We start from the raw sequence: 24,438 nt of genomic DNA on the forward strand, positions 1-24,438 counted from the left end.
AAGTGATAAAGGCACATGGTCAACTTAAAACTGCATTCCTGTCTGAATGCTTGCTAGTTTACAAGTAACATCTAAATTAAAGAGATTAAAGAATATTTTTCTTTTCTTTTGCAATTTCCTTATTTTGTACATATGACAGTACCTCTGGTAATAGTCAGTTTCACTGTTTTTTCCATTGTAGCTAATCAGTTGTGTGGATTTTTCACACAACAACAGAAGAGAAACTTCTAGGATGGCATAACTACAAGAAGTGGGCATGGGGGTTTAGGGAAGGTGTAAAAAGTGAAAATACTTTTATTTAATTTAAAAATAAATAAATAAATATATCACATTTCAATATGTCTGTACTTTTTGCTATTAATTATATAGTACCATAAAAGTACATTTTACAAACTCTGCTCCCATAGTATTTACAAGTAAGGACCAAATTCTGTCATTTATGCTGGCACCAGGTTTCAGTTTTGTGAAAAACCTAGCTAGTTCCTATACTGCAGAAATTCTGTCAAGCTCTGAAAAAATCACTTTTCATTGCTTGCACAAGTGACACAATTTGGACAGATTCTTTTTTTAAACATGAACCTACTGGCTGTTGTTTACTCATTTTACTGGACAATTGTTGTCTTTTGCAGATGGAGATTAACCTAAAAGATCAAGTAGTCATTTTAGATGAAGCTCATAATATTGAAGATTGTGCACGGGAGTCAGCCAGTTATAGTGTTACAGAAACACAGCTGAGATTTGCTCGAGAAGAACTTGATACCATGGTCGTCAACAACATCAGACGGAAGGACCATGATCCCCTGCGGGCTGTGTGCTACAGTCTGATGAAGTAAGGCTATTTAAAAAAACAAAAAACAAAACCTACTGTTTATAGTCTTTTTTTCATATCATGTACTAGAAGATACACTGCATAATTGACAAGAAGACTTACAGATATACCTCAAACACTATAGTCCACAAGCCAGACCTCTTGTTTTTCTGATTTTGGGCACCCAAAAAGGATTTGCGGCATTTATGAAAATTAATTGTCTAATGGATCACGGGAATATTTTCAAAAGTCCCATTTCCAGAAGTAACTTAAGCTCCTAAGCACCTAACTCACTTTTTTTCAAAATGGGATTTAGGTTCCTAGGTTATTCAGGTGCTTTTGAAAATTTTACTCCAAGACTTTGGGCAAATCCATCTAAATTTTCTGTGCATTTCCCCATCAGGCCAATCACAGGGATTTTGTGAGAATTAATGTTTGTAAAATGCTTTGTGAGCCTTCTATGGAAGATGTTATATCAGTACAAAGTAGTGTTAAGTCAGCATTAGAGAAACTTATGTTCCCAGAGGAAATCTTCCACGCTGAAGGTAGAGAAAAATTCTATGCAAACAGTTTTTCAAGTGTTGAGAGTAGACATTCTCTGTTGGTTTAGTAAAAGACAATTGGGGTTTGCTTTAACTAAAGGCAGCGCAGGTAGCAACGCCGATAGTTAGGGCTACCCAACACTTTTCATTTGCCTGTAATTTTGCCAAGCACAAACAGTTTGGGCTGATAAAATTGCCCATACAGGATGTCTGCCTAAGGCTGATTTTTTTTTTTTTTTAAGTTTCACCTAATATAACAGCCATTTCTGAGAACCAGGTCAGGGAGAAATGTTCTTTTTCCATGGTTTAAAAAAAAAAATCTCACAACTGTTTTGCTGAGAAGTGCCTCCATGCTTTAGAACAAGAACTTGAAATTTGGCAAGTGGGGTCACCTTGGTGTCAAGCATCCCTGTGAAAATTTGCCCAAATCTGGCCAAGTTATAAGGCTCTGAAAAATTGCAGTGTGCACATGCTCAGTAGAGACATGTTAGTGTTTGGCAGCTAAATTCTCCAAAGATTCTGTCTGCACTGAGCATGTGCGATCCTCTCTCAGCTTCTTTTATGGCGAGACTCTGCTTGTTTTGGCCCTACAGACCAACTAGGCATGTTCTCTCCCTTGGCTGCAGGAGCTACGTAGGACTTTCCCTGCAGTTGTTCTTTCCAGTAGCCACTGTGAAGCCATGCACAGGAACTGATAGCAGGGAGAATCCTGTTTTCTCAGTGCTCTCCCTGATGGTGCCCATGTGTTGTGGAGGGGGAGGAGGCAGCAACCTGACTTGAATGTACAGGGGTGAGGAAGAGGGGCAAGGCATAAGGAATAGGAGCCAGAGGTGGGGGTGGGGTGATGAGCAAGAAATAAGAAATAAGAAGCCGAGGGGGGAGGGGGGCAGGGCGAATGTCAGGGGCCATGGCGTGGAGAAGATCAGAATGGGTGAAGAAGAACATGGACAAGAGTTGGGGGCAAGACAAGGAGACAGAGCAGGCGGACAAGGGCACAAGCTGAGTGGGAGGGGGACCAGGGTAGGAGCTGAACAGGGTGGGTATAGAAGCAGAAGAGGGCAGGGAGAGGTTGCGAGAACAGTGGCAGAGGGGTCTATAACCACTAGAACTTGGAACTGAACCCATTATTATTTATAATAATTATTTATTATAATTATTATTGCTGAGTCTTAACATTCCTTTGCTGTCTAGCAGATAGCTGTGAAACCCTCTGGTAAAATGTGTCTCTCTGTTTCCATCTCCTTCTTGTACCAGGTCCTCAGAGAAGTAATAGCCTTCTTCTGTTACCAGTTACTCCATTAGCTTAAGTGGTAGTGGATAGTGTTGTGGATCTAAAGATCCCAACCCTGCTGATGTTGTGGAGGATGCACATGCTTGTTGTGGTCAGGGGTGAAAGTAACGTCAAAGACTTACCGGTCCAGGGGCCGGGCCTCGGGCAGAAGGGGCGGGACTGAGGTCAGTCAGGTCCTGCAGCCAGCAGTGGCCTGCACTGCCTGGGGCTCCAGTGGTGATTTAAATGGTCCGGGGCTCTGGCCACTGCCACAGTAACAATAGCAGCGGTCGGAGCCCCGGACTCTTTTAAATTGCCAGCCCCAGGGCAGCAGCTCCTTTTGCTCCCCCCTCATATCCCCCCCCCATAGCTGCCAGCAGGAGGGGAGACAGCGATGTTAAAAAAGCCACAGCAGCGCTTTAAAGTCAAGCGTGTACGGGCCGGTGCCTGCAGCCACTTTTTACAGGTCTGCCATACCGGCCCTTACCGGCTTCCTTTCACCCCTGCATGTGGTTCTACACGATGCAGTTGTGTTTTTTCAATGTTTAAGTTTTTTTAAAAACGTAGGTATTTTTGGTTAAAATTTCCTACATTAAAAGAATGCGAAGGTTTCAGAGTCGAGCACTTGAGTTAGGAAATGCCAGAATTCAGGTTGCCTATCCAATACTGGGTTGTTTTTTTTCCCTACAGGGGCTGTCCGTTAGTGCACAGGATGTATGGATGGGACTGAATCATGGTTGTGTAGTGAATGAAGCTCATGCCTGTAGGACCTCTGCCTCATTTGTTGCAGAATTTGGAAGGTTTATGGTGAATGAAGCAGGGAACTGCAGGAAGAGAAAGCATAATTTTGTGTTAAGGCAGTTTAATGCCACCACAGAGCTGATTGGAAACTGGAATTCACATTCTATGGGAAATTCTGAAATGTTAAGAATAAAACTCATTCTGAAATGGAACAAACAATTGAAATTTCTTGAAATTGAAAAATTCCAAAGTTTTGTTTTGAAAAATATAGAAATAATATTTCTTTTTGACCTTTCTAAGTGTTTCCAAGGCTCCCAGATTTGCCTGGATAATTTGGGCTTTTTGAGGAGCCTGAGAACAAGGCTGCCAGCAGCCCAGACTCCCAGCAGTCTACCTGCCTGAGAGCTGGGCAGTTTATGCAATCTAGAACGTAAGAACGGCCATACTGGGGCAGAGCAATAGTCTATCTAGCCCAATATCGTCTCTTCCGACAGTAGCCAATGCCAGATGCTTCAGAGTGAATGAACAGAACAGGGCATTTTATCAAGTGATTTATGCCAGTCGTCCTGTCCCAGCTTCTGGCAATCAGAGGGATAGGGACACCCAGGGTATGGGCTGCATCCCTAACAATCTTGGCTAATAGCCGTTGATGTTTCTTTCTTTCATGAACACATCAAATTCTTTTTTGAAGCCAGTTATATTTTTGGCCTTCGCAACATCCCCTGGAAGTGAGTTCCACAGGTTTATTGTGCATTGTGTGAAGAAGTACTTCCTTATGTTTGTTTTAAACCTGTTGCCGATTAATGTAATTGGATGACCCCTGCTGAAGATGTAAATAATACTTCCTTTACTCCCTTTTTATAAACCTCCACCACCCGCCACCATTTCATTCTCCTTTGTATTTTGACTGTACAGTGCTGTATATAGTAGCTGCTAACTGGTACCCAACTGTGCATGTCCAAATATTCCAATTAAGTGATTGCCTCCTTCATCAGAAAGCTATCTGAATAGTGGAATAACAATAAGAAATAACAAAAGTGGCTTTGTTTATATTAATTGAGCTTATCTTAATTACATTTGGGACAAGCATTTTGTTATAATATTGGTCTAGGAAGTGTTGCTCATTTAGGAAGTCCTTGTTTATATTAGAGATTAGGTACACCTTCAACTTCACCCTCTTTTCTTCTCCATTTGGTGCCAAGGGTTAACATTTGTGTGCCACTGAGACAGAATAATTTCCCTGTGGCTACTAATTCTCCTTTGTTGGGTCTTTCAAATGTTAAACTTCTTAGCAGCAGAGGAGAGCAACAAGGCTGGAGATTTGACCGCCTCCGGCCTTTTAACCTTATCAGAAAAACTCAGGTTGATTCTCTTGTCAAGTCTGCCAACCGTAGGGAAAGCAGCGGGTGGAAAGCAAGAGACTGGGTGTAAATGACCAATAATTAGTATTATCTTTTTGCACAAACTGGCAGGTCTGGGCCCGTTAAGTGAGTAACCAGCAAAATTCTACGTCCGTTTAAAAGAAGTCTCCGATGTTTGATTCTAGAAAGTACTTAAGCACATGTTTTAGTGCCCTTTCCTACACTTGAATGGGTTTGCCAGTTCCCCTAGTGGAAACACAGCTTATACTAGCAAAAGGGTTCTTGCATCCAGTCTTTCTTCCTCCGTGGCTGGAATGAAGGGATGTGGTTTAATTAGGCTGATTTAACTCATCTTGGAAATACTTAGCATGTATGGTGCAGGTTGTCACTCTTTCCTTAATCATACCAATTACAGAGGTAATGAATGGTCTGTAAAGCATAATAGCTTAAAATAAGGTTTGGTGCAAGGCTACACAAATGTTTCCTATGTATTCCTGACCAATTAAAGAAACAAGTTATATTTTTATGCCCTTTTTAAATAAAGTTAAAAAATAATATATGGAGCGGGGGGGAAATGTCAACACTAAGGGACAGATTTTTCTCGACATCCACCAGCATACATCAGAAGTATCTCTCATTAAAGTCAGTGCAGTTCAATGGTGTAAAACTAGCAGAAGGGAGAACAGAATCAGACCCAAAATGCAGAGCCCTCAACCTTTTGATTAAAGATATTAAATTAAAATAATTATTAATAATATCACAGGAGTATGGTACAATTTGTGAAGTTCATTCAATTTAGCTTCCTGAAAATTGTCATACAGGATCATTGAAATTAATGCAGGAATTATTTAAAATTTTTATTACTCTCTTCATTTGTAGTTGGCTACAGGAAAGCTCTGGTCAACTTAAAGAAAGGGGATATGAAACCTCCTGTAAAGTTTGGAGTGGAAAGGAAATGCTCACCATTTTGCACAATATGGGAATAACAAATGCTACATTTCCTATCCTGCAGGTAGAGTTTTATGTTACAGACATTATTATAAAAATGCATAATATTATTTGGTTTCATGTTTTAAAATACCCTTACACTACTTGTGCTCTTTTAAATCCAGTCCAGTTTCTCAAAGCTGTTGTACAAAAGTGTGTATGATGAAAATCAAATGTAAATCCACAGAAACTAGTACAGTCACACCTGTGTAAAAGAAGTGTGAGTGGTGAATCAAGTTTTAAATCTACTAATTTATTTTCAAAGTAGCAGACACTGAGCTTATTACAATGGTCTTATAATTACTTTATTTCTGTTCTACCAAAGAATAACAGTGATCAGATTATTATTCAAAAATTGTGACAATGGAATGACTCTTAGTTCTATCTTTACTGACCATCTGCATTCAGATTGACTAACAAATCATATTTACTGCATGCTTCAGCCAGTTCTTTCTTTCTGTACAGTACCAATCACATTGAAAGCACTGAGTTAAGTATTAAGATTTTTATCTTCAGTCTAACTTCTCTAGCTGTATTGAGAGAAGTTGTTTTAAAATACTGTGGTGAATACTTGATTTGTATGCATTTGTTTTGGGAATATTTTTAGGATTATATTAATGAGGAGTTTGCCTGTTGCAGAAACATTTTGCTGCTGTCCTTGAAAAAGAAGAAAAAGTATCGAATCTTCATGGAGGAGATGAGCTTATTGAGGTTCCTATTGTGAGCCCTGCCACTCAGATTATGCTAAAAGGGCTATTCATGGTTCTACTATATCTTTTTAAAGATAACAACAGGTTGGTGGAAATATATAGCCTGAATTGTGGACTTTTTTTCTTTCTCCTTTTTACCAGATATATTTAAATTGCAAGTGAGTGTATTTTTGTAAACATCTGATTGTTTATATGAAGATGGAAAGATGGCAAAAATAATATTTTCCCCAAGACATTTGGGTAGTTTTGGTATACATGATAAAAAATGAGCACTTGTAAGAGCCAAGCAGAGTGGAGGCATGCATAGTACAAACATGTTCCTGCTTCTTTGCCAAGTTGTCTCTTTCTCAACTATTCAGCACCTCTGTTATTTATTTCAGTGTCAGGTTTCTCCTGAGCAAAACCTACCGATTAAACAGGATTGTGCCAAAAAAATTTCTCTTGTGGGTAAACATCCAATAAGTAGTAGGTTGATATCACCAAATTAATTTTCTTTTTTATATAACTAAAATGTTGAGAGTGGTTTCTCTAAAGGTCAGACTAGAATATTTTCTTGGCATGTTGCCTAACTCCAGTCTGCACTTTAGATCACTTTAATGTTAATTTAAAATAATTAAACTACTCTTTTGATACCTTCACTCTTAAAGCCAACTGTAGCTATTAAATATTTTGTTTTAGAACTAATTCTGTAATACATGGCTTAGCAATTATAGAGGCTCTTTATGTTTCTTAAATGGAAAGTCATATAACTTTTGAACCTTATATCTTAAATCATATTCTCTGTTTCTAGTGTAGAGTACGTTCTTCCATATATTGAATGCACAGTTGCCAGCTCATTTTATTATAGGCAGAGTTTGGTACAGCATTAGGCTGGATGCTTAAGGTGGAACCACATTGTGTCAACACTGGTTTTGGTTTTTCAGAGTTTAATGCTGAACCCACATGACAGATTTATGAAATATACATTTAACAAACACTAGTGCAGGTTACGTCTATTTACCAGTTATATTAATTTACTTCTGTATAGATTTGCAGATGACTACAGAGTTGCTTTGCAACAAACATATGTTTGGACAAATGAAAAGCAACTTGATATTCCAGATAAAAATGCTTTCTTTGCACAACCAAAACATCAGAGGAGTTCACAGCAGAAAATAGCAGTCCATACGCTTAACTTTTGGTGCTTGAATCCAGCTGTGGTAAGCTAAGTACAAAGTGAGCCAGAAACTCCTTACTGACCCTCATTTGATCACAAATACAAATATAATAGTTTGTACTGATTTTACTAATTTGTTTTTTTAATTTTCCTTAGGCCTTTTCAGATTTAAGTGGTAATGTCAGGACAATTGTTCTCACGTCTGGTACGCTCTCTCCAATGGACTCATTTTCTTCAGAACTTGGTGTGAAGTTTACTATCCAGCTTGAGGCAAATCATGTTATTCATAACTCTCAGGTAAATGTTTGCAGCATTGCTTTCACTCCTGAAACTTTAATATTCATTATAAAATAAGCAATAAATGGCAAGTTAAAATGAAGACCATATAAACTCGTTCTATTTCTATAACTCAAAATGGAAAGAGTAAAATAGACATTTACTTGCATTGAGAAAGTTGTCAACTAAGTGTTTAAATGAAACTATGGTTGATACATAATAATCTTAAATAAAAGTAGTAATAGTAAGTAAATATTATTTCACCAGTACAGCTAAAAAGTAAACACTACTGGTAACAGCACCTCTCACTTTGGTGACTTGCTACACTCCTTTCTCTGTCTCTCGATTTTATATTCTTGTTCCTTAGCATTAATCTGTTCAGAAATAATCTCAGTATTTTATTTACTTTAGTTTTTACATTTCCCTATTAATTTGGTATAAATATGTATATAACATTGAAATATTAATACAACAGGTTTGGGTTGGCACCATTGGGGCAGGCCCCAAGGGTCGGAAGCTGCATGCCACATTCCAGCATACAGAGACCTTTGAATTCCAGGATGAAGTGGGAGCACTTCTGCTTTCAGTGTGTCAAACTGTTGACCAAGGGGTCTTATGCTTTTTGCCATCTTATAAAGTAAGGAAATTTTAATTCATATTCTTCTCTCTTTTAAAAACCCTACTTAAAGATTCGCTCTCTAACTTTTTATCCCTATACATAAACATAGAGACAACAGCCGTGTCCATGTTGGAATTGCTCGGATCCTGTAGTTGTTTGGTTACAAGTTTGTTTTTTGTGCAAGGTATGTTTTGTTTCATTATAGGAATAATAGGAAAAGGAGTACTAGTGGCACCTTAGAGACTGGTGCCACAAGTCCTCCTTTTCTTTTTGCGAATACAGACTGACACGGCTGCTACTCTGAAAGGAATACTAGGAATATTGTTGTTTTGATCACAGTCATCCAGAAAAGACTGGTTTGGTCCTCAGAGCAAGTGTGCTTATGTGCATTTGGCATGTGGTAGAAAGGGATCTCAGTATGAAAATAAATCTTGGATAGAAAGTGTCACAGTTCAGGGCAACTTCGCCCATATTCCCCCTCCTTGGTCTAGCAAGGGCACCTACTCTTAGGCTTCCAGCTCCCCAGCTGTCTCCTTTCTTTGGCAGACACACCTCTTTCTTCTTCCAGACCAAGGTATTTCCAGGCTGCACAATCTCCTGCCTGTACTGTGAATTCCCCAGTACGATAGTGTATACCAGTCCTTTCAAGGTGATGGTGCCTCTTGGGACATGTTACAACCTGAGTGAATTTGCCCAATTCTGCCTGGCGGCTGTGTTCCCCCTCACTCATGGAAATACATACAACCCCTGGCCCATAGTGGTACATACACTTAATATAGTAAGATTTAACTTAATTCAGTGAGGTTTGTTCAGGGTATTGGAGGAAAGATGTTGCAGAAAGATATGATTTTCAGTGTTTTTCCTTGAACTGTCTAGGTTTTTAAAACCAGTTTTAAAAAAACTCTTACCATTCAATTGCCTATCATCAAAGGCAACTTTGTCATGTACATTGACTCAGCAATTAGGATGCTTTTTGCATTATCTTTATATGCTGTTTGTATATAATATACAGCCATTTCATTTCTCCTTCTTTTGATTATTGTTTCATTTTACTTTGCTATGGATTTTAGCAGTGTTTTATTGAATCAAGTGGAAATTGGACAAAGCCCACTGTCCCAAGGGATCAATTTTCTTTATTTCAAAGCATGTATTACTAAATTTTATTGTTGATAGGAGGGTGTATCATATGGCTAAGACTATACCTCAGTGATAAAAAATGAAAGTTTGTATTCTTTTCCCATAGTTTTTATTGTTATACAGAACTCAAATTTGAGGAACAGTATAAATGTGCAATGTAATTAGGAGTACAGGTCTGTTTGTTTCATCCAACTGTAACTGTGGTTGGATTGCGGTAAACAATTTAGTAAAATCAACAGTGGTTTAATGTAAACCTTTTAAAAATCAAACCTGGTATCACTGGAAAAACTGCACCATTTGGAGTTGCTGATTCAGTTCCAGATTTCTGACCATTTTGCTGATGTCAGATGTCCCACGAGGAAGAGTAATTTAAAACCTGAAGGAATGGATAAAAAGACAATGTCCTTTTGTGTCATCAGTGCAGTTACTAGAAATAACCATTAGGTGACCACATTAGACCATACAATGTAGAATTGGTAGAAAAAGGCAGACTACAAACTATAATCCATCATTCTAATTCACAAAACCACATGTATAAATGTGCAAGACTAGCAAGCTGAAAATAAATCTTAAATTGTCTTCTAATTTTATATCTAAAATTGAATCCCAGGCATTATTTCAGTTTGTGATGTATTTACGTAGAGCAATAGTTGTGACAGTGGTGATGTATATGTTGTGTGGAAGTTGTTTTTTGTGTGTATGAACAAAAGATATTTGCTAAAAGATTTATTTTTTGAGAGTAAAACTTATCTCAATTGAAAATGCTTAGAGACCTTGAGATCAGAGTAAGACTTGGCATATTTAGTAAAGAATGAAAGAAACTGCTGATCAGCTCAGGTTGTCCCCTCCCCCTTCAAAAATCTCAATTGACCTTACGCTTCACTGAAAGGACTACTGACAAAAAAACATTAACTGCATGTCTACACTGCAATAAAACACCTGTGGCTGATCCAGGTCAGCTGACTTGGGCTCAGGCTGCAGGGCTATAAAATTGCAGTGTAGATATTTGGGCTCAGGCTGAAGCCTAATCCCTAGGACCCTTGGGATCTCAGAACCTGGGCTTCTGCCTGAGCACAAATGTCTACACTGCAGTTTTAGAGCCTCACAGTCCAAGCCCTGTGAGCCCAAGTCAGATGACCCAGGCCAGACATGGGTGTTTTGTTTGCGGTGTATACATACCCTACGTGTTTTTTCTTTGTGGAGGCACTTCCATGGACTTAGCGAAGGTATTGATAAATATAAATTTCAGAATTACTTAAAACTCCAAAATACAGACAGACACCTACAAAAGTATTAAATATAAATACGATGTTAATATAATCATATGGGCCAGATTTTAAATGGAAAAGTCAGGAAATGTAATTGTTTCCCACGGCAACTTGAATTCAACCACTTAAATGTATCTAGTATTTTGTTAAACTATATGTGGGTTCAACTTTTAGGACTTTATAAACAAAAATATGCAATAAAGGCCTTACGGTTACTATGGAACAAGTGATTTTTCTAACTTTTGCACATTTAGTATCATCATCATCCATGGAGTGTGGAGCTCCAGATACACACTCGTATCTATTTATATATGTTTTGATTTATTAAGAAGTGCCTACCAATATCTCCAGGCTCACGGACCAAATTTTTCCAACTGAGGGGCTTAAAGTGAGGCACTGACATAAAAGTAGCCTGATTTTTATAAATTGAAGTCACGAAGGAACCACTGAGCTAGAACATTCCACCCAGCCAATAGCAGAGCTTCTGTGTGAGCTGTGGAGGCTCAGTGGCTCTAAAAATGATAAGTCTAGACAAACTAAAAATTCACCAACAAAACTAAAATTAGAACTGAACATCTTATCACATCACTCAGAGACTCTCCCCTCCTGGTCTAACTTCATCAAGCTAAAATTCTAAATAAATAAATCCGTATTACAGTACACTTGGATTCTAAAACTCAAGCCCATCAAACCAGTAAGAGAGAAAAATGTTCCCCTCTCACTCCAGAGTATAACCTGGGACTGAAATAAGAATTGTGTTAGCCCTCAGAAAAACTAACCTATTCCAACAGGGAATGTGAGATCCCACAACAATGATTTAGCAAGAAAACATTACCTTAGAATTTATTCAGATAATATGAATCCTACCTAAATGTAAATGATGCAATCAAAGTTTTCAGAACATAAGATTTACTATACCAGATACAGTCCATGAAACATAGAATCTTGCCTCTGAAAATCCTGATAGAGAACCTCTGAATGCAAATTGGCAATTACGCAATGCTGTACATGATGATGGAGAGAAATTTCTTCTTACTCCTGTGATAAGTTTACAAAATCTAAGATGTTTTTCCCATTTTTTGACCATATTAATTTCCCAGTCCTACAAGACAGCCCAATGCAGAAGGAAAGAAATGACATAAAAAGGGGCAGCAGTAGAGAAATATGGGAAATGTAATTTTAAAATATCCCTATTAGTCAACAGAATACTGCATCAGGAAGTCCTCAGGTTAACATAGGAAAGCAAAGGTTAAGACAGTCCCCAACACCAGGGATCTCTTGAGCCATGCTGCTGTAGGAACCATCTTGGTTTTCCTTTCTCTGTCCCTCCCTTTGTCAGGCCCAGGTGAGAGGTGCTGTCTCTCTGTGAGTCCAGTTTGTGGCATGAACACCTGTCACTGTATCCCTTTGTTCTCCAGTGCAAGGCCATTGCTCTCTTTCCCTATTGAGAGGTGAGGAAAAATCTCCTCTTGGCCATTGGTAGCTAGGTGTGACTGTCCCAGCCGTTGGTGTTTCCACGGTCTCTTCTGGATCTTCCATTCACGTGTGGAGACCCTATTCAGTTCATTAGTGACTGTGGTCTCCAGCCAGGCAGCTATGTGAGTCCAACATCTTGTCCTTTCCCTTCATACTCTGTGCACAGTAGTACAAAGTACAGAGGGGAAACTGAGGTACACTGTGGAATAATACAAATATTACCAAAATTCCCCTATTTGTCACAAACATCACCTCATTTTTTCCCCAGTGGATAAACTAGTGACCAGATTCAAACAAGCACACTCTTAACCTCATGTTTGGAATACCTCTGAAGTTTAAGGCATTGTGGTGATTTGCTAAATACATGTGCATGTCTCTCGTTTATGAAACCTGATAACCTGCTTGTTAGTTCTCAAAGGGAGAAGCATCAGGAGTTGCTACTTCATAAATGGAATTAAATTAATTTCCCATAAAAGCACATTATGTATTTCATTTAAAGTGACATGAAGTGCTACAGATCAGTGTAGCATTTCTAGCACTTTAAATGTTTTCTTCCTTATTTATATAAAGAGAAGTTGCCAGGTTGAAACTAGCCTCTGAATATTAGAGTTTATAAAATATCTGTGTATTGCCTATTTTGGGGAGAGCTCTGATCTATGATTTAACACTCAGGCATAAGAGTAAAGAATGGATGTTGTAATAGTAGTTATTGGATTTGGGAGACGAAGGAACCATGCTACTTGATGCAGTTTGTATCCGTGAACAATGTCAAGTGACTAGAGCCAGGAAATAAGGAGTAATCTATTATCAGTACCTGTGTGTTGCACCTTTGTTACATGGTGTCAGAAATAAAAACCATATGTGGCAAAAGTGGAGCAAATGAAACCACCTGAATTCCCCAGTCTGGAAAGAAATAATTAGGAATCAGCTATAATGTAAGTAATACTTAGCCTTCTAAAGTACATTTCTCTCTGAAGATTTCAAATTACTTTACAAACATTAATGAATGTGTCCTTCCAAAACCATGTGAAAATAGAAAAGCGTTATCCCCATTGTACTGCTGTGGAAATTGAGGTGCCAAGAAATACAATGACATACTCCAGATCACATAAAAAGTCTAGCAGAAAAGAAACACCCCAGACTTCTTGTTCCCTGACCTTAAGAACAAGTAGCAGCAAGTTTGAAAACGTTGATGTGCTAATAAGGAGATGCCAGTCAAAGACTGCATTAAACTAACCATATTGAGAGGAAGCTGACTGCTGCTGATGAAACATCTCAGGTGAAATTTATGTGACCAATGCTCATTTGCTATAGAAACTAGCATTGTGGTTATTTACTGCTTCCAGTGCTAACAGGTGCAAAAAGCATCCATTAAAGGCCTCAATTTTTCTGTCAGTTGCAAGTTTCAATTTAGGTAGATTTTCCTTTGGGAGAAATCAGAGTCTCTTGCATGTTTCTCCTACTTCCATTGGATTGGAATGGTGATTTGCCCACATTCCACTGAAGACTGGCCCTTAAAAATAGATGTTTAGAATCTATATCAGAGTTTCTCAGTGACCAGTCTGTCGACTGGTGCCAGTCCCTGCCGATCTCCCTGACAGTTTAGGAAGGCAGTAAGCGGGTCACTGATATCAAAAAGGTAGAGAAACACTGATCTGTAGGACATTACCCCACCATACTATAAGGATTTTAATGTATATAAAATTTTGACCCCAAACTACTTTATAGTAACCCATTTAAAAAAAAGTTTTTGACAAGATATTTTCCCAACATCAGCTGTATTTTCTCTCTCCCTTTCCATATACTTTGTCATATTAAGTGGACTAATAAAAGAACAGATATAGTAGTTACACATTTTATTATTCAGTTTGCCAAGCTTGATTCATTCTTTAACTTTTGTTGTATTGTATTGTATCATATCATCCTTGTAAAAGGAGCTTATAGTATCCCACTAAAAATGCTTTCTCCTTATACATCTTATATGAATAATTTCTGTAAATTACTGTTGTCAATCACCAGTAATACTTTGAAAATTCTATATATATAATTTGTTATTCCAGATTATTCCTCCTTACGATAGATTTTTGCATAGAGAAGGTAAATATAAATATATTAAAGGAACAAACACTTTTTCATTCCTAAAGGTACCACTGTGATATGATGATAGAACACTATGCTTGCACAGAAGGTCTGCTGTTGGTCTAACAAAACATTGAGAATATATAAATCGGTATATATTTTCACACAATTGAAATATTTCAAACATATGTGAGATTTTAGTGTTTGGTCAGTTGTGAACAATGAGAAGTAGGGATTTCATGATGGGTAGTCATTGTTCAGTATGCAGCTTATATATTTACAATGAAAAATTAAATTGAAATATATTTGTCAACTGTGCCTTTTTCTACTAACTATGATTTCATAAATTCTGGATGTTCATACTCCAAGCTGGAAGAGCTCTTTTTGAATGAAGTCCCAATGAAGCAATTATGTGCAAGATATAGCAACATCTATTGCAGAAGTACAATGACCTCATTCAGTGGAAATGTCCTCCTGTTCATCTAAAGGAGTGACATCCTTTTGTATTAAAAAAATGTACCCTTCTCAGCCTTTAGACACACATACATTCAGAAACATAATTTCGAACATAATTGCATTGAGAATGTCAACTTGACACTAAGCTGTTCTCCAGCCCCCCAAGTTCTCTTATTCCTGCCCCTGCTGCACCCTGTGATGCAGGGATACCTGGGAGGCTTTGGGGGGAGTTTTGGGGCTGGTCCCCACTCACCGCCCTGACAGTGCATGCTGCCTGGGCACTTCTGCACACGCAGGCCCATGAAGGTCAAGCAAGAGATGGTGGAGTGGGGACCAAGCAACTGCCTGCTGGGAAGATGAACAACAAAGCTCCTGGCTCAGCATGGCTATGGGAGGGATGACTCCCAAATCCTGGCAGCTGGGAGCCGCCTCCTGCCTGTCAGCTTTGCTCCCTGCTCTGGGTAAGCTCTGCACAGCAGCGAGGAGGATCTGGAGCTGCTGCCATGGAAGACGATGAGGAAGTTTTGGGGCTGGCTCCCACATGCCACCCTGACAGTGCACACTGTTCAGGCGCCCCTGCAGCTTATATATTTATATTTCCGAGGGCAGGAGGGCAGAAAGCAGAATGGGGACCAGGCGGCTGCCCTGCAGGGAGGGGGAGTGACCAGCATGTTGGGGGTCATCCCTCCCCTGGCCATGCGGAGCTGGGAGCTCTGCTGCTCTTCCTCCCTGCAGGGCAGCCACTTAGTCCCTGCTCCACTCTCTGGCCCTTGCTTATGGGCCCCCGCTGCCCACCATGGGGCTGTGTATGAAGGATTGCTGGGGCTGCATGCACTGATGGTGTGGCGAGTGGGAGCCAGCCCCAAAACCTCCCTCCAGCCTTCTGTAGCGGTGGCTCCGGCTCCTTCTTGCTGTGGGGAGGTTTTGGTGCTGCATTCCTGGGTGCCCCTGCAAACGCAGCCCAGGAAGGCAGGGAAAGCCTGGAAGCAAGGTCCACAGGGTGGAGGGGCACCCAGCAGCTGCCTTGCAGGGAAGGGGAGCAGTGGACCTCTTGGCTCAGCACGTCCAGTGGAGGGATGACCCCCAACATCCTGGCAGCTAGGAATCACCTCCCGCCTGTCAGCTTTGCTCCCTGCTCTGGGCAAGCTCCGCACAGCAGCAAAGAAGAGACAGAGCAGGAGCTGCTGCCTCCATGAGAGGAGCAGGAACAGGCGGTGCCCTTCACCAGGCACTAATGCCGCTGCGCTGCCTGCCTGCCATGCTGCTTATGTGCCGTTGGGAAGCTGGGGATCCATCTGGAGGACTTCTGGGCCTGAGTCAAGCCAGGGCCATGTGCACACAAGAAAGCAATAGGGCTTGGATTGTACGTCCCAGCTTAACACTGATTCAGACCCTAGGTCAGAGCCCTAGGCTAGCACAGTAGGAGTGTGGACGCAAGGGGGATTAAGCTTGAGCCTGGGCTCAAGCCCGGGCTTTCATTGCTGTGTAGAACCCTTAGAGCTCTTTAGGAGACTTAAGCTGATACATTTGCTTCTTGAGAGAGACAGAGCTGAGTTGACTTTTGGGACGTACCACCTGCACTTACTTCAATGACATTTTGCCAGCTCTCTCTTCAGAGAATTGCTGCTATTTCTAATCTCTGAATTTTAAAATCTTCAGAACTTTGCTTTGAATTTTTGCAGTGGCACTTCCTAAAATTTTATCGAAGCAGCTGCTAAATTAGGTCTTGTCCATCATTTCTGTGCAGATGACTTCTTGAAAGTTGCTACAACCCTGCTATTTCTACATGGTATAAGTTAACTAAATATAATATGAACAGAGAAAAGGTAATTGTAGGGAGGTTTGATTTTTTTTACCCTATTCAAATAGTATTTCAATAAATAAAAACAAGCCTTTTCTTAGTAAAACCACTATTTAAAAAAAATCGCTGCATATTACATATGCCAGATATCTGAGATTAATAACCCAGTATAGTAAAATATACATATGAGATGGAAACAATGCATCTCACACACACAAATATCTCATAGCTTCACATCCTGCTCTTATATTGAACCTGCAGTAATGTACAGACAATCAAAATTCTGTCACTTTTACTTTGAAAGTAAATTAGGATAAATTTTACAGTTATTAAAATGCAAGTCAAGACACAATTTTTGAAGGTTAATACATTACTGGAAAACAAACTGATGATATTATGGAACAAAAATGCATTTATGTTAAAATCAGTAGCAACTCTAGCAAAAACACTCTATAAAAGAGAATATCAGAAAGTGAAAAGATTACTCAGAAATCTAAGATGCTTTTAAACAAGATTAAGATAAGGGCCATTAGGGTTCATGTCGCCGACCTGTCTGCATTAAGATATATCTTGCCTAGTGCCAGCATCTGAGATGATTCATTCAATATGTGTCATATCAAAGTCAAAGTACCCGGCAAGGAGAAGAATGCTAATGCTTATAAATTTTAGTGATGATCCATCATGATGAGTTAACTGACCTTTCTTTGGGATCTATTTACAATAAATTGTAATATTTTAGTCCTTTCTATGAGCCCCTGTTGATTTCCTTTGAATGTTGATTCATAACTTTTTAAATAAAATTTAAAAATAAGACAATTGTTCAAAGTGTTTTGAGTTTCTCAGTTTACAAGCTTCACCAATATAAAGAAAATGATTAATCAGTTGAGTATGATACATAGTTTTCTTTGTTTTCCTCTTTCTTCATTTCCTCCTTTACCTTTCAAAAGGCAAATGTCTTTCATTGATTCAGACTTTAATCATATTTCCTCTCCATGTGATATTCAGGACCTTTTTCAATATGTTTTAACTTTTCAGTTGGTCTGGCAAAGTTCTGCTTGACAGTTGTAGGGTGATGGTGTGTACTATACAGTATGCTGTACCAAATAGCTGTATATAGTGTGTAGACAAGATTTCAGCGATGTCATGGGTTCTAATCTAAAATGATATAAAATAGTTTAGGGTGTTTTTTTCTTGTGAGTCTCTTAGAAATTGTTGAACTTGATTCAGGCTTTAAAACTATTTTATCTAAAACCTATTATGCATTTACATCCATAATTGCTGCTTTTAAACTGTAATTTTCACAGCAGTTGTATTATTGTGTATTGCAATACAAAATTGATAATTCTTTGAAGTTCATTCTGTAACTATGGTGCCATATCAAATCATTTTGCTTTGACAGATCAATAGCAAAAGCAGTAATGACATGACACAAGTAGAATAGATAATATCTGAAAAGCCACCAATCCTTTGTTATATTGCATTCACATGAGACCTTTTAGCCATATATAATTTCCAGCAGTTGATCCATTTTTTGTTGTGGGGTGTATTTTTAAAATGGAAAAGAATGTAGAAGGCTTGCGACTTGTTCATGTTTTTCAAAACAGTTTTAAAATATCATCCACTCTACTCCGCTCTGATTAGGCCTCAACTGGAGTATTGTGTCCAGTTCTGGGCACCACATTTCAGGAAGGAGGGGGACAAATTGGAGAGAGTCCAGAGAAGAGCAACAAAAATGATTAAAGGTCTAGAAAACGTGACCTATGAGGAAAGGATGAAAAAATTGGGTTTGTTTAGTCTGGAACAGAGAAGACTGAGGCGGGACATGATAACAGCTTTCAAGTATGTAAAAGGTCATTACAAGGAGGAGGAAGAAAAATTTGTTTTTCTTAAACTCTGAGACTAGGACAAGAAGCAATGGGCTAAAATTGCAGCAAGATTGGACATTAGGAAAAATGTATCAGGGTAGTTAAGCATGGAATAAATTGCCTAGGGAGGTTGTGAAATCTCCATCATTGGAGATTTTTAATAGGTTAACAAACACCTGTCAGGAATGGTCTAGATAATTAGACCTGCCTCTCAAGGTCCCTTACAGTTCTATGATTATATGTTTGTCAACTGCTAGACAGTGTGACATGGAGTTGTCTGGAGATCCAGACCTCCTAATATATAATGTACTGACTCAGGTTAATAATTTGAAAAATAATTTTACTTTTGCAACACTAACAACTACAATATAAAGACAAAAATAAAATATCTGGCATAAACTGGGCCCTACATCCCTTCAGTTCCTGGAGTACCTTTCTCTCCCACAGCCTCCACTAGACTGAGATCTTTCTGCTAAGGCTTGACATTATATCCTAAAGAAGGTTCTCATCATATCTTAGTCTTAAAGGAGCAGACCTTTCCCTGCTGGAGTTCACCTAGCCCTTCACCAGGCATTACAATTGGAAAAAAAAAGGAAAATACATTGAAATAATGATTGTCAATATTTACAATAGGTAAAGTAAAGGGAGGAAAAAAGAAACCGACTAATGCTACTTCTAGGATATAGGTACTAATGAACTCTGGTTCCACCAGGGAGAAGCCTAGAAGGTTACCGAATTCTGAGCCCAGCTCTTGAAATAGTAATGTCCTTAACCAGATGAATTTAATAAACTTTTAGGTCACCATCACAGGTGGAATTGAACTTGAGATCAAGCTATAAAGATAAAAATATCGTTACATGCAATTCACAGGTGGTGTGGCTCTTTCTGAAAGTTCACACCACCTCAGGCTCCAAATGCAATTTCCAGGTACAGGACCTGGAACTTGTACACAGGGAAGGGTAAGAGATACAGTAACTCTGAGAATGCATTCATTCCCTTATAGGTAGTTCATTGAACAAGGTTTACAAATGTACAACTCACCAGTATTCTGGAAATTTGACTTATTAATTTGTTGATTAAAACTTTTAAAAAGGAGTCAATACTAGTCTGCAACAAGGTTTTGAAATAGTCAATTTCCTGAATCTTGGCTAATTGTCTGACAGATTATTTAAAAGAGGGTTTTTTTGTTAATACCTGTCCTGAATTCTATCCTTTTTCTTTTCGTGGCTTATTGCAAAACCAAATGATCTTAAAAGCAGAATCAAGCTGCAGCAATATCTTTACTTCACACATTGGCCTTGAATCTTGATTTAAATCTGAGATTTCTTGCTGATGCAGTGCATTTTAACATGAAACTCCCTTTGTGAAGAAGTGGAGATTTTAGTTTTTGATCAAAACAAAAGTCTGTCATGATAGGTGTATCATAGGCTTTCTTTGAATTGTTATAATTCAGTAGAAACGTGTACTGAATCTAGAGAGAGAGGAATGGACTTTCAGTGTCCTCAGTTATAGACAGCTGATATAGATCTCATAGCTTGGTTGTGGGCAGTGTTCATTTAGGGAAAATAGCTTAAAATAGGAAGAGAAAGCAAAGTATGAAAGAATTTAGGAAAATGTATTGGCTTACAAAGTGGTAATTGTATGCACTTGCATGAGAACAGATATCCAACAGTTTTCTGTTGGGAATAATCAAAGAGTAGAGTTTTGCAAGAAAAGTTTTTAAAAATCTTAATTGATTTTGCAAGGCAGGCCAACTATTCACTAATGAATACTTCTACAGAAGTTGAACATTATGAACTAAATCTTTCTCTTCTGGGACACATTCAGTTCAAAAATGAAACTTTAAAAGTTCTCTCTCTTGTGCAGCTGGGAGTGTGAAATTGTTTCAGTACTTTGCCGTTAGACATCCGTGCAATCTTGTTCTGTAAGTCGTTTAAGTGTAAGTTTTTGCACTTAAATGTTGTGGAGAGGCAAAGGTTGTACAACTTTAAATACTGTGTTCTTGTTAAGAAAAATTTGATTTCTGCTGCTGACGTCAGTAGTTGCATCTAATGTTTTCAAACAGTGGTGTGCAAACTATGGCCCCGGGGGCCACATCTGGCCCTCCAGATGTTTTAATCTGGCCCTTGAGCTCCCGCCAGGAAGTGGGGTCTGGGGCTTGCCCCACTCTTGCACTCCAGCTGGGGAGCGGGGTTGGGGTCTGGGTCTTGACCCACTCCGCATGGCTCCTGGAAGCAGGGGCATGTCCCCCCTCCAGCTCCTATGAGGCGGGGCAGCCAGGGGGCTCCCCATGCTGCCCCTGCGCCAAGTGCTGCCCCTGCAGCTCCTATTGGCCAGGAACCGCAGCCAGTGGGAGCTGCAGGGGCGGCGCCAGCAGACAGGGCATTGCATAGAGACCCCTGACTGAACCTCCCATAGGAGCCGGAGTGGGGACATGCTGCTGTTTCTGGGAGCTGGTTGAAGTAAGCACTGCCCAGAGCCTGCCCCCCTGAACCCCTCCTGCGCCCCAGCCCTGATCCCCCTCCTGCCGACCAAACCCCTCGGTCCCAGCCCAGCACACCCCCCCCCCGTAACCCCAACCCTTTATCCCCAGCCCCACCCCCAAGCCCGCACCCCCAGCTGGAGCCCTCCTGCCCTCCATCCCCCAATTTCGTGAGCATTCATGGCCCGCCATACAATTTCCATACCCAGATGTGGCCCTCAGGCCAATCAGTTTGCCCACCCCTGTTTTAGAACCTAGTAAGAAAACATTTGAATATATAGAAGAAAGTTTTCATAGTTTTTCTTGTGGCTATCAAGGTTTCCACTAAATGGTTTTGGAAAGATGTCTCTCTGTCTGGTGCCAGAGTCCAGACTTGGATCATTTTTTATGTCCAGTGCAGACTTGGCTTCATTACCTTTTACACCTTTATGAGTCTGATGCATAAACCATTTCCCTTAAGGTACATTTTGCATCCACTGCTGATTTCAAAATAATGAGCACAATCTAAACTATTTTCTCTGCTGTCTTTAGTCATTACATTCTGGGGGTGATGTTGCATGTAAAACCAGTACATCGGGAATTTGGAATTATTAGGATAAGTATCTCATTCTGACTGTATATAATGCTCACTTTATTAGAGACCCCCAAACTTATGGAGGATGATGGTGGTTTGTATTTTAGACCATAATGTTGTCATGGTAACATGAGGTCACAGAATTGGATCGTTTCAAAATGTCCACTAAACTTTACAAAACCATATTAGGTTTTGTATATCCATTGTAAGCAGGTTCTGGGGTGGTATCTCATTGAGGTTTACTTGGAACGGACTTCAGAAGTAGTTCTATGTTTAAATTTCTATAACAGGATCATAAATCTCTGGTACAAAGCGGAGGACCTCTTAGCTTGCTCTTTTATTTTCTTTGTTGAATAACTTAAATTTTTTCTCCCTTTTGCTTCTTTTTCTGTAAGTACTGTATGTGTTACAAACTTTTGGAGTTTTTAAAATTTTCTATGGCCTGATCCTGCAAACACTGGATAAGCAGCATTCATGGAAATGGTGATTTTCGTATCTTGCCAGAAATATTGATTAATCAAAGTGAAAAACATTGCTTTAGTTCAGCAGCACTGTCTATTGTAACCATGACTTATTTAAAACTTGCTATTGCTCATTTTCTTTAACTTCTGGCTGTGTGTAACTTTCATTTAGTGTATGGAATAAATGGTCTAAGGGGATTGTTAACTGAACCTGGAACCTTTCACCTCTTGATCACTAGCTCAACTCCAGTACAAGTTTTGTAGTGACCAAAATAAGTTAACCATTGGGTGCTGAAGAGCTGTCCAATGTGAAATAAATTAGATAGTTTCAATCCAGTCACTAGACAACCGATCTCCACATCTTGAATTGGAACTACTCTGCACTCCAGTAAGCAGTCTTGGGAGAGGCATTCAAGATTGTGTGGGCATAGACTGGTTTATCCTTTACTAACAGAGGTTAGGGTTTAGTCACATTAATAGGATAGTTGGGGAGAAGCATGCATTGCTAATCTCTGTACTGTACTTGCTGTGTGCATAATGGACTTCCGGTATATTTTATCTGGCACTTCTACAGGTACTTATTTTGCTTTAAAACAAATACTGAATTTAAATTTTCAGGTACACCTTTACGTGATAGATTCTCAGAAGCTCTTAATTCATATTTTGAGTTTAAGTCCTTTAGAACTTATCCTAGTATGTATGTGTCATAGCTCTCATAGTCCTGTTTCATGAGAACTGAGAAGAGTGGGTGATGATGATGTGTGCTTAGATATTATTTTAGTTCCTTTCATTTGTGAAGGATCAAGCAGCTGTGTAGTGACTGTTTAGGTTTATGGTATCAGAAGGGTAGCTGTGTTAGTCTGGATCTGTAAAAGCAGCAAAGAGTCCTGTGGCATCTTATAGACTAACAGACATACTGGAGCATAACCTTTTGTGAGTGAATACCCATTTCTGATGAAGTGGGTATTCACCCTCGAAAGCTTATGCTCCAATACGTCTGTTAGTCTATAAGGTGCCACAGGACTCTTTGCTGTTTAGGTATATGTCAGTCATTAAATTCTTGGCAGTAGTATACACCCCTTGACAAACAGCCTTGGAGATGTTAATTAGTTTTATTAAGTGAGGGAATGGTGGCCAAAAGAATGGGGCTATCCCTTGCTACTTCCAAAAGACCAGGAGAACCTTTAAATTCAATCTAAGCTGTCACCAGGGAGAAGTAGAAGTTACCTCAATTTAACCTTGGACAGTGTTGCACTCCTCTGGTATTTCACTGCAGTATCTGCATTTGATATGAGCGCAAGTCCTTCAGTGTGCTGTCTGCTGGTCCAGAGGGAAATGTGCTACCAATTGGGCCATCTCAGGGTACTGCAGGTGAGTTAAGAATACAGTTTTGGTATTAATTCTGAATGTCTGGCTCTTCCTGGTTTAAGAGGGACCTTTTATTTTACTGGGATTTGTGAGAGCTTTTAGTAAAAATAATTTTTTTGAGAGAGAGGCAGCAGTTGCATGGTGGATGGTACATTTTTCTATTTCTTCTGAAATTTATCTATTACTAAAAATGAAAGGTGATGACTAGATTTCCATCAGAGGCACTCTCACAAACAACTGTTGTACACATAGTCCTTGTAAATAAATTTAAGAAATCTAACAGGCTTTGTTTTCTTCCTGACTGTGACAAAAATAAAGAAGATTAAAAACCTTCTGACAACTTTTACTTATTTAATGAATTAGGTCTATAAATTTACAAAAGATGGTAGTCTGTTTCGCTAGGCCTATTAAAAGCATTAAGATTTGAGCACTAGCTGTTAAAATGAGTAAATGGCAATATTACAAAGTTAAACAAATGCCAAAAAACATTTTCCAGAATACTGGGATTGTAACAATACCATTAATGAGGGCAAAGAGGTTTTAATGCAATTTTCACATTCTAAAGTTTCAAAAAGAGGTTTTGAGTTAGTACATTATTAATGTGCTGAACATCTGGAACTGTGTAAGAGCCATAGACATTGAGCAAGTGCAGTGTTTCCCAACTAGGTCTGATGCTGACTGATTTCCTCCCTAGTGAGATGCTTGTTTTAAGAAGTTTGAGACAGTAAAATGACAATATCCAGATAAGAGGTAAACATTCCACAGTGTCTCTTTGTGAGATGTAAGGAAATAAATGAGAAACCCTTAAGTTTGTGGACTCAGAAGGTGAATTTTGGAAATTAAATATGAAAATTAGATTAATTTACACCTCAGGTCATAGTACTTGCTGTCACACTAGAACTTTCAGGTTTTGTTTTGGGACCTAATAATTACTTACTGAAATTATGGGTAATGTAGGTTGGATTACATGCTGGATGGCTTTTTCATTTTGCATTTTAAAA

The 24,438-nt window shown here is 39.1% G+C and overlaps 1 protein-coding gene across 1 annotated transcript in view; it reads left to right on the plus strand.

Annotated features, from left to right (window-relative positions):
• The window catches only part of BRIP1 (BRCA1 interacting DNA helicase 1), a 134,837-nt gene that overhangs the window by 45,062 nt on the left and 65,337 nt on the right, over positions 1-24,438 (plus strand). The window contains exons 10-15 of the mRNA XM_073315419.1: positions 630-829; positions 5,602-5,734; positions 6,349-6,503; positions 7,447-7,618; positions 7,732-7,872; positions 8,327-8,488. Of these exons, the coding sequence (XP_073171520.1) occupies positions 630-829; positions 5,602-5,734; positions 6,349-6,503; positions 7,447-7,618; positions 7,732-7,872; positions 8,327-8,488 (963 nt within the window). The remainder of the gene's footprint in view (positions 1-629; positions 830-5,601; positions 5,735-6,348; positions 6,504-7,446; positions 7,619-7,731; positions 7,873-8,326; positions 8,489-24,438) is intronic.

This window comes from Lepidochelys kempii, chromosome 17 (assembly GCF_965140265.1).
Source record: "Lepidochelys kempii isolate rLepKem1 chromosome 17, rLepKem1.hap2, whole genome shotgun sequence".
Classification (NCBI taxonomy): Eukaryota; Metazoa; Chordata; order Testudines; family Cheloniidae; genus Lepidochelys; species Lepidochelys kempii.